This window comes from Rhynchophorus ferrugineus, unplaced genomic scaffold, assembly GCF_030347505.1.
Source record: "Rhynchophorus ferrugineus isolate W39M unplaced genomic scaffold, kcgeb_rfMv2 rfM11, whole genome shotgun sequence".
NCBI classification, from domain to species: domain Eukaryota; kingdom Metazoa; phylum Arthropoda; class Insecta; order Coleoptera; family Curculionidae; genus Rhynchophorus; species Rhynchophorus ferrugineus.
The window spans coordinates 6,556,795-6,568,938 of NW_027472590.1; the positions used below are offsets into that span (position 1 = coordinate 6,556,795).

General features: G+C 30.2%; 1 protein-coding gene across 3 annotated transcripts in view; it reads right to left on the reverse strand.

The window, feature by feature from the left end:
• LOC143204719 (neurobeachin) overlaps positions 1-12,144 on the reverse strand; it is a 520,160-nt gene that overhangs the window by 273,896 nt on the left and 234,120 nt on the right. For all 3 annotated transcript variants that reach the window (XM_076417458.1, XM_076417457.1, XM_076417456.1), the window contains exons 5-7: positions 6,853-6,948; positions 2,770-2,891; positions 1,482-1,608 (exon numbers count right to left, since the gene is read on the reverse strand). In XM_076417458.1, the coding sequence (XP_076273573.1) occupies positions 1,482-1,608; positions 2,770-2,891; positions 6,853-6,948 (345 nt within the window). The remainder of the gene's footprint in view (positions 1-1,481; positions 1,609-2,769; positions 2,892-6,852; positions 6,949-12,144) is intronic.

Below are 12,144 nucleotides of genomic sequence, written 5' to 3' on the forward strand. Positions count from 1 at the left end.
CACTGAAATAAGCAATAAAAGCTCATAAATTCATAAAAAATAGTCACATCGACTCTTAAAGGCTTAATTTTCGATCTAATTTCGAATAACAAAACACCAAACACGCGAACAAAACTGGAAAACCTTCGAATAATTCGAATACTTGATGGGCTTCTTCTTCGACCCTCACCAACGTCACCCTTTGATGTTGTTTTCGCTGCGCCAAATTATTTTTGCGCTAGTAGAATTGTTGGCCAGACACAACAGACCCCCAGTTACAATTTAACTTTCAATTTAAGGGCCTTTGAACGACGGAGCCCCTTCCCACCAATTCTGGGAAGCCCACCCGAAAAAGAGTTGTTTTCGTTCATTGAATTCGTTCCCTGCCATTTTGTTTTAGTTATAAATGAAGGAATTAATCGTTGCAGAAAGCGTGTTTTTTGTTTTCGGGGTCTAAAGTTCACTAATTACATTCCAATTGTTTTATTCATTACTCTTAAATTTACAAAAATATTAATTTAAACATTTGATGTGTTCTAATATAACAATTGTATACTCCTAGTTTCATTTTAGTATGTTGGAAAAGAGTAATAATGTTGCGATACTATAAAAGTAATAAATATTAGATTATTCAATGAAATGGACTGTGCGAAAAAGATCTACCAAAAGATAAGTTACCATAATTATTTATAATATATATATTATAATAAACTAACAAAACATATTTAATGTTAAAAAAGATAGTAAAACGAACGGTCAATCATATATCTCTCAATTATGAACACAATTTAAAACCAATAAAATTAATTTGTTAAAAACTATCAGCCGAAACATAATTTGTCGCAGTTAATATTTAATTGATTTTTACTCTACATATTATGATAAACTAGCATGATTTAATATTAAAGAAGATATCAATAATAGAAATGCCAATCATAGATCTCTTAATTATGAACACAATTTATGTGCAATAAAAGTAATTTGTTGATAATTGTGTCAAAATATAATTTATCACAGTTAGTATTTGATTGTTTTTAATAGTTTATAACCTATATATTATAATCAACCAACAAAACTTACTTTGGTGTTAAAATTATATCAATAAAACAAATGGGCAATCATATACCTCTCAATTATGAACACAATTCATACCGAATAAATTTAATTACATCAAAAGTTATACCATTTGGTATTTAATGATTTTTAGTAGTTTATAATCTATATATCACAATAAACTAACAACAATGATTTAATGTTAAAAAAGATTAATAAAAGAAATGGTCAATCATATACCTCTCAATTATGAACACAATTCATATCCTACAAAATTAACGTATGTTATAACGAATTTATTTATTACAGAACTAATAAAAATAAAAATAAAGAAATTCCAGAAATGACAATTCAATGTTAGTTCACTAATATCTTATTTAATATCAAAATATATACTATTATCTTATTGATACTAAATTTTAAATGAGAATACGTTCTGAGATACTTACTTTGCGTGGTTGAAATTCGTACTTAACGCAGTGCTGGAATCCTTTGCCTTTGATTTTCATCGAGGTTAAAACCAGGCAGTTTCCAACGAAGTGCGCTGTATAGCCCACGCCTTTGCTGGTCTTGAAACTGGAAAACAATGCGGTGTTATCACAACTGATCGAGAAAACGGGGACAAAACTAAAAACAAACGTTAGCTACCCGAGAAACTGGGCTTAACGTTGGTGGAAAACCATCACGGTTCAGTGAGCTTCCAAAGGGTCTTCCTGTATAAGTTAATTCGCTGAATATGTGAAATCTGTTGTGGTCAGTGGGTGTACATTCGGCTTAGACCACTATAAATATTAATGTATATAATTAAATGAAGCAAACCCGTTAGATTACTAAAACTCTAATATTGACATATTAATATTTATAGTGTTCCAAATGTATGTAAAATTTGAATTAAATACATTCAATTCTTCGCGGCACATTATCATTGGGTTTTAGTTAATGAGTATATGGGTCATTCTAAATTAAGAATAAGGTCACTTTATTTATTTCTGGTGATATAAACACATCAGATATAACTATTTTTTGGTTAACACATGGACAGTTGTTGCGTAATTTAGTCAATATATATTTGTTTAAGTTATCTCATATTATATTTTTAAATATAGAATGACTAATGCCTTGGAGACTCTTTATCTCATAAAACAACATCTGTAAGCTACTATACAACATAAATAATGCTATCGTTTGGGTAGCTGTCAAATTTTATCACAACTAAAAATAATTTTATAAATCTTCGTTTGAAGTTTAAAGTTATAGCAGAATGTCTAACAAAGCTACAAAATATCATAATTTTTATTATGTAATACGTCGAAATGTGCACTACTAGATATATATCTAGATTTATGTTATTGTAAAGACAAATAGTAGGTTAGTCGGCAACGACTAGTAACACTTCAATAAATAAATTCTTAAAAAAGTTTAAGATACTAAATTTTATATACAGATCCAAAAACTGGGTTAACGTTAAAAACTATAATACTAGAAATTAAAATCATAGACCTATTGATTATGACACATAATTTAGTTCTAGTAAAATTAACTTATATATCATATATAAAATAACTTAACAAACAATCTGATTTCAAATATTACCAGCAAGATTTTTTTAAAAGTGTATGGTAAAAATATAAATATACAATTTTTAAAAAGCAATAACCGAGTCAATGTTTGGCTCAAACAATAAAAAAACTCGAACAAACAAAGGCAGTTGAAAAAAAAAGAAATCTAAAACCTTACCAGTATAAATAAGGCTTCTCCCTCTCGATGTTGACAGAATTTATGGGATCGAGTCGAAACCATGTCGTGAAGGTGAAACCGTTCTCGTAGGGCCACTTCGCCAGGGGCGGCAGCACGATCGCCTGCAAGAGAAATAGGGTTTCAGTCGGTCGGGTGAAAAATGCCAGGGCAATTTTTAAAGAAACAATAAGCCAAACAAGATTTCTAAGTCTGTGGAGGATAAAGTAAGGCGACAAAACAAATGGTCGCGCGTTTGTCATGTCACGTGGCGTACTTCTATTGTTTCAGCTGACTGGTGTTTCTATTTTAAGTCGCCGCGACTTCTAAGCACTGAGCTGTACGTCGCAGTATGGACGTTTGTTATTCTCAATGCTTTAAATCAGTTAAAATAAAATACGTTACAATGTAGCAAAGACGTTAGGAATAAGGAATTTCTAAAATGTTATCTGTCAATTTGAAATTAATACCTGAATACCCGTAAAACGTATAACAGGAACTACATAACATTAATCATGTAACAACTCTTTAGTATTATGTATAAATTCCTTTTCAACAATACCAGGGACTGATTATCTATATACATAAAAATGAATTGCTGTTCGTTAGTCTCGCTAAAACTCGAGAATGACTGGACCGATTTGATTAATTTTAGTTTTAAAATATTTGTAGAAGCCTGGGCAAGGTTTATATGATGAGAAAATATGAACTAATAGCGTGAAAAATATTAAAAACTACAATTTTATTTTCCCATACGTAGTTTCACTGATACTATCAACTGTCGACAAAAAACGGATCGACATTTTTGTTGCTAATAATTCGTTTTATGACTAAAACCGTTGAATGTTGATTAAACTTCACTTTATCAAACCGTGATTAGAATATATATAATGTATTAAATATTGAAGATAATTCCTCAGTACTGACTTTGCTACAATTTATATGTCATATAAATGTAGGTATCTTTTTTATAGGTACAGAGATAACGATGAAAATAAAATTAGAAGTAATAATGTGCCAATGGTATTTTCAAATCGTATTGTAACTTCAGTCGAGTAAACATGTACCAATAGAGCCAAAATATGTAGTGAGTGTTTATGGTACAGCATACGTTGTAAATCTATTTCATATTTGTTCTTATTTAATTATAAATTCAAAGGAACCAATTAAACGTATGACGAGGTGCCTCACGTGCTAACCGCGGTAATAATTAGCGAGAGACAGAAAATTATAATGGTTCTATTGGTATGTCACAACTACGTTTCAGAGTAACTGGAAATGTAGCGGATAGGCTTAGACTGCAACGAATTCACGCACATGAAAAACCTCCTGCGATCCTATGACCCAATAACGGACAGTATTACATTACGTTAATGGTAGGTATAATGCTAACGATATATATTTTATTAATATTGCACCAGATAGTCGTTAGAAATGTTGTGTTATACTGAAAAATATATTTAATTTCCTAAAATCTATAACAAAAAAATAGTTTTTGCTAGGTTTTATTTTTTATATATTCACTATTTCATTAACTTCATATATTTCAGTCCACGGTTAATATAGTCTCAACAGATCTATATAATAATTAATAACATTAATTATTACAGAGCAAATTGAATAGTTAGCTGTTTAAAGAATAACATACAACTATAGAATTTTTCTAAAAAATAGGTGTTTAAGTTGATTCGTAACAGAATAACTGGTCCATCGGTCGTATTTTCCGGGTATTGTGCCGCTTGACTACCACTTGTTTCGTATAATATTGTCATCTAATATTTGTTCTCTGTACAAAATCCACGAAGTGAAACATTTTATATCAAATGATTTCTGTTTAAAACCATCCAAAGGTCAAGTAGCGTACTTCCAACGGAATGCGGATGAAATAAATGGAATTTTGTCCAGCGAATGTTTTTGTTTCTTCTGTTGTTAAACCTTTTCGACCTACGTAATATATCTCGAGCATTCTTATGATGGTTAATGAATGAGATGGAAGGGTTAAATTCCCTTGAACCTTTTAAATAGCATACTTTGCGATACATTACGTCAAATTTATGAGATTTATCTGACCTTTGAAACGATTATTTTAAAGTATACATTTAGGATTTTGAAATAAACAATAGAGAAAACTCCTAAGAGAACACGGATGTAAAATCTATGAAAATGTTTGTTGTTATTCAGAAATTGTTAACTTTGATCCAGTTATGCAGAAACCATCATGATGACGACATGGAATTTAAAAAATGTAAGAAAAATGGAAACTTAGCCATGAAAAAATAATACTACAGCATTTCACAATAAATTCATTAATTTTTAAAGTTCATAGTCTCTATATTTAGAACATTAACTTTCAACAAGCGTATATTATTAAAGTTATTTCATCCTTTCCTGTGACAATTCCTGTTGGCAATACAGTGCCCCGAAATATACTCGAGTAAAATATAAAGGGACCGTGGAGCCCATTACTGTTTTTATTTGCTTTTGTTTTATGTCGTTTTCGTCTTATGCAATATAAATTGGGTTTTGTATAATTGGTATTGGAATGGGCGAGAGAGCCCCAAGGGCTCTCTAAAGAATTTCATTCCAATTGAGAAACAACGGTTTTAAAATATCTTTTTGATGTCACTGTCCTTGTTTGGGCAAATAAACATAAAACATAAATGTATATAAGTTATGAAACGTGTAAGGTTTTTAATTTTCTTGAAAACTTTTTTAAATGGAAAGAAGGGAGGTGTTGGGACTATTGTACAGTAAGAAGTGTTCTAGATGTGTTAAGCGAAGACAATATAATTTAACATATAACGGCAACAAAAAGAACCTTTTGTGAAAAACTGTGAACGTTCTTACAAGTAGAACACATAGAAAATCATGAATAGATCCCAGGCAATCCAGAATATATAGTCTAAAATAGGCCATCCACATAAAGACACTCTTTTGGTGTATTTGATGGGGTATGAAAGAGGTGCCTTATTACCAAATCGTACCGATGGTTGCAGCATGCAACAATTAACAATCGTATCAAACTGGCAATTTGCTGAATAAAGAAGCAACAAAGTAATTATACTGGAGCATGATAATGATCAACATCAACAACAACTCCATTTGGAATGGGAAACTCTGCAAGTAGTATATTCACCAAACTTAGTTTCATTTGATTACTAATGGTTGATGACTTTATGGTCGTAAAGACAAAACGTTTTTTTCAGAGAGGCTTTCGAACGTTTTCTTAGAGATGCAGTAATGTCATCGCGAACTCTTGCAGAACGACATTGTCTACAATAATACCTTTGTTATAGATAAACCTCATCAGAGAGAAAAAGAAATTGACAGATGGTCGACTCATTAACAAGTGTCGATAGATTAGAAATTAAAAATTTGGCAATTGACTTGAACAGTAATTCTGATGGTGAAATAGATTGAATTGAGCAGAGTATTAGAGCATACAAGCATAATTGTTGAGTTGCTAAATGAATATACAATTAATATAGGATAACAATAGAAAATCCCATTGAAGAATATATATTCTGCATAGATATTTATGTAATTATTAAAATAAGTAATTAAATACACAATATTTAGGTCAGAATTTATGAGAGAATAAATAGAAAAATACCAAACAGTTATTGCAGATTTTGCACATGTATTAAGGAGAATATAGTGATTAAATCTGAATTTATAAGAGAAAATGTATACAGGCATAATGACTTCATAGGTGATTAATGACTCATAGGTGGTTTGGAAAGGAGTTCAGTATAAATATAATGTGTGGCTATTGTGGATGTTTAATTAACTCTAGTGTAGGCCCTTCATTAATATTAAAATAAATTATATTTCATGATATTATTTTTGTTGCATTATTTTATCTACATTAGTATTTTATTATGTCAGAATCAAAATAAACGAAAACTTAAATTTGGTGTGGCAACCTTACATTATAAGTTTTGATAACGCGCATTGGTTGTTTTGTTGGAAGTATTATATTTTTTGCTAGATAATAATATTCTACATATGAAATATTCTACAATTTTCAAGATTAAGCTAGTTATCTATATTCCACACGAAATTAGTTTACTAAAAAATACTTACCGAGCCCTTTCTCCCTGGAAAACTGAAGAATACATCAGGGCCACTTCTTTGGGGCATTTGTCTTAAAACATTTAAAAGCTTTGCGGAATGGCGTGGCTGAAACAAAAAATGTTTATTATTATACCACCTTATTATTTTATGACCGAAATAATTGTGTGATAGAAAAATAATAATGTCATAACCGTTATAATATCATTAAAATAAATTTGGAGCTTTAGAATAAATATCGGCCATTTCCAGGTTCCACTAACATCAAAATTCATGTTTTGTAATACGAGAAAAAACGCGAATAGAATATATGGAAACCGAACAAAATGTTATCACGTCAAAAATATTGGCCATATCAGAAATACAATAATCTAATGGGGGACGCGTCAATTTTTCTTCTGTACAAGGTCGAGGAGAACGTTCCAAGCATTAATGGGGAGAAAAAAACACGTCCAACGGCACTCACATAAAGCATGTCACGTTCCGAACGTTTTGTAATGTAACGGTTAGGTAAAGAAACGTTAGTGGCGCTGTCGACAAATATTTGGAACCGCTGGAACACATTTGATTCTTTACGTTTCTGTGAATAATTATTGGTTCAAACAACTATTTCTATTTCCAATATTTGATTTAAAAAGGTAGCGTAAGGTCTAATGCAAAACCTATTTAATCAGTGATAGACACACATGTGATTTTGATGTTTTAAACAAGCTGAAGACAATTGTGAATATTTATAAACCTATTGGCATTTATTCCCATTCATTTTTTATATAACTATAAAATAAAACAAAGAATTATTAGCATTAGCCCTATCGATTGCTGAGTGACCAACTTGGAGATGATCCCAGAAGACATCCGGTCTTGTCCAGCTTGGTTACTGGCATAAATGGGATCATTTTCCTTGTCGAATTTTGCAGACTTGGCTATGGATAACCACAAATATAAGTTTTCGATCGTAGCTCGGCAGGATTCGATACCGCGATTATCGCAACAGCAGGAGGACCGTCCTGTAACCTTTACCACCGGGTAAATCAAGCCGGCTTTACATTTATTTACGTCAAATATTTATTATAAAGTGTTTTGTGGGAAATAAAATATAAAAATATTAATATATATAGAGGAAATTTTCTTTTTTTTAAATTTAATTTATCTAAAAATATAGGATATTTTGTATAGCACTATATATATTATTAATTTTATTGAGTTATATACGAGATTTTCAATTTATTTTCACTAAAGGGACCACTAAAGTTCATATCTTTTAGATATCAAATCCGAGTAATATTTTTTCTAGATGGAAATAAAATTATTCTTACCATTAAAGAGATTAAATAGTCTTTAAATGGATTTGATATTGGGCTTTCCATATTTACGCCCCGATGTAGAATTTAATTTAACTAAATTGCAAATAACTTTCAAACATTAATTAGATTCAAGTCCAACGAGATTCGACTTTGTAGTTTTTACTGAAGTTTCCAATATATAAAAACTGAACAGGGGTTCTATGCAATTTTTGTTAAGTATCACTCCAAAATAAATATGTTTTGAGAGTTTAATATTTATCTTTTATATCTATCTTAATAATTGTAGGTTTTAAAGGAATTTAATATAGATTTTCATTTTTCTCATCCCAAAATACATATTTTTATTCATCTTTATTCGAGACAATAAAAACTTCGACACTTTTTTCATGTATATAGTCGTGATTTTTTAACACTTTTTAACTTATTTTGCTGTCATTTCCATTCAAATAATTTCCAGTTAATGAAAATTACAGAGAATATAAAGAATTCTGTGCTGAATCGAATGGTGATATATTGATTTTTATCTAATCTTTGGTTTTTCAGTTATACAAGTAAACATAAATTATTAAAGGATCAGGACGATATCGGTCTACGTCAGATATTTTAATAATCATAAATTTTAAAGCAATTTAATATAGATTTATGTTTTTTTTCACCCCAAAATATATGTTTTTGGAGAATTTAATGTTGTTCGTTTGAGAGACTGAAAATGCTGGCACTTTTTCTATAGATTTTTGAAAATTTTCTTATTTTCCGCTGTCATTTCCCTACAAATCATGGCAGGTTAATGAAAATTACGAATATTATACGGAATTTAACGGTGATTCGGATGGAACTACCATAATTTTCATATAGTTTTATGTTTTTAAGTTATGCAATGACAATTATGTTTTCGGAAAGTAAGTCTATTTCGGTGTATGTCAAATATCTTGAAAATAATAATCTCTAGAGCATTTTAACATGGATTTTTGTTTCCTCCGTCGTAAAACACAACACACAACAAACATATGTGAATTTTATCTTTATCCAAAAGGTAAATATTTTTAGCATTTTTTTCATATATATAATCGTGAAAATTTGGGATTTTGTCATTTTATATTTTGCTCAAATTATTTTCATTTAATGAAAATTACAGAGAATATAAAGAATTCTGTGTTGAATCGAATGGTGATATATTGATTTATATCCAATCTTTGGTTTTAAAGTTATACAATTAAAAATATATTGTCAAAAAATCACAGGGTATTGTTTTATGTCAGTTATCCTTATAGTTATAGGTTTTAAAGCAACTTAATATAGATTTTCATTTTTCTCATCCCAAAATACATGTTTTTTATTCATCTTCATTCAAGACAATAAAACCTTCGACACTTTTTTCATGAATATAGTCGTGATTTTTTAACATTTTCATATATTTTGCTGTCATTTCCATCCAAATAATTCCTAGTTAATGAAAATTACAGGGATAATAAAGAATTTTGCGTGAAATCGAATAGTATCATAACAATTAATTCAACATACAACATTTAATTCTAGAATAAAAAGTTTATTTTTAAAAAATTAGCTGATTTCACTTTATTTATGATTCTAATATCTTCTTAAATATTACAAGATATAATGTAATTCAACATAAACTTTAATTTATATTACCCCAAGATACATAAAATTGTATTTATAGAGATTAAAAGTTTTTGACAATTTTTCTACATATATAGTCCATTTTACCATATTTTCCGATGGCATTTCCATTCCAATGTTTTCGCAATCATCAATTTCGACCCGTATATATGTTTCTGGACTCTAATAAGGATAACTGGTACCACTATCGCAAAATGCAAAGTACATAATTAGAATATGGATACGAAATCAAACGAAACAATTTCGAATTGATTCCTATTTCGCTAATTCCATCAGTTCCCGGCACGTCACACAACTCAAAACCGCCGTTTTATGAATATTTATGAGTATATTTAATGAAACGAAACACACCGGGTATAGTCGAAGCTCGTTATCTAGGACAGAATCGCGCGGCGACAGCATAGCCGACAAAATACGCGGTATATTTAAGTAAAAAGGAATAAATGAAACGGTTCGACAGTGATTTCGGCGCGGGTAATAGTGAAATTTGCATTCGACAGTGGATATTGAATTCGGGGGATGTTTTGGGCGAGAAATCACGTCGGGAGAGGAAGGTTGGGGGGAGGAGGTGGAAATCGACGAAATCCCGAAATTAGCAATTTTAGATTAGCAGAGACGGGAGCGCTGGCATACTGGTAAGCGAATTATCGAACAAGAACGCTTAATATATGCCGGGGCACGGCCATAATCTTGGGTAATTGACCAATAAGTTACGCGTCATAAGGGTAGCCATATCCCAGGGCGTGACAGATGACCCGACTATTAATTAGCATCAAAATAGATGTTGATACTGTGTACGGGATGATTAGATCGAGCTGTCAGATATGGCCGCTCTGCATTTCCTTTCGAAATTTACTATCCTACGGTCGATTATTTATACACGCTGCCAACCGAACTTAACTTAATCGCTCATAGCGATATCGTTAATATATACCTGTAAGTTTAAGGGATAAACAAAATAATATGAACATCATAATATACACAATATAAATAGGGTGTTGAAATATCATTGAAATCACTCAAACAATGAAAATTATAGTCTTAATTATAAACTTAATGTTAGCTCTATCCGAGATCAACTATAGGAAATGTATAAAAACAGTGAGTAGTTAATATAAACACAATTTAACACAATTATTTCAGAAGAAATTGTTAGTATGAAAATTATAGAAGAGGCCTAAAGGAACTTTCAGATATTGCTTTTAAAAGAATATAATTTTTAATACCATATAAAAAAATTCAGAAAGTCTTTGAGGTAGCTCTTTGAGGGGTGTAGAATATACCTTTCACTCCTGGGTAATATAGGTTTTAAATGGTGTAAAGATAACCCACAAATATTTCTAATGAAACTTCCAGACATTAACCTGAAAAGAATTTTCAAAAGCATATAAAAAAATCAAGAAAGACTTGTTAAAATATGTGTATTTAGATAAGACATGGTTAATTCAGAATGGGTCCAATATAGCCAATTGTAACTCAGGGCAAGATTATAATAAAAATAGAATTAACACAACAAAAGTTTATGGTAAAAGGTATTCTAACAATTTCCAAGACAGGGTAATGAGAATGGAAAGATCTAAAGATGAGTATATAATTAATTTACGATAACTGTAGGAAATCTTATTGTAGAGTGAGAAAGATCTATTGTGCGCAGATGTTTGCGTAACTGTTCAGAACATTTGGTTAGAAAGTGAGGAGAGAAAGAAGAAAGATATATAATTAAAATAAATAGTTATATCAAAATTATTTCTCAAGGAAACACTGTACCGAAGAAAACAAGAACTAAGCGTAAAAGGTAAATATGCTCTCTAATGAAAGTAAAATATATTACTTGGATATACAATTGTTAATTAGGTGGATTAGGCCTCCAGGGGCTTACCATTACATAAAATATTACATAAAAAACGCGCTTAGAACCCTAACCCATTGGTAATATGGAAGAGCTCAATGGAAATACAATAAAACACAACCCTAACCAACAAACTATTATAACTATATAAACAATTGTAGTTTTAAGTCCTTCGATAATATATGCATTATAATGTTAAAATAAATTATATTTGATAACAGTATTATCGTTTAATTATTTTATTTAGATTAAAAGTTTGTTATAGGTCAAAGCCAAAACGAAATTAAACTCAGAGTTGATGTGGTAACATTGCCACGTTCTGACGTCAGTTCACTGTTTTATTGAACGGATTATAGTATTCAATTTTAGTTAGGATAACAAATCACAATATTTATGAAACCTAGACATTTTATATTACTTAAACAACTGTAAAACTAGGACTTTTCTAATTTAATAGCTAATATTTTTGTAATATGAGACAGACGTCATCAGTGTTCCCGGTGACCGGCTACA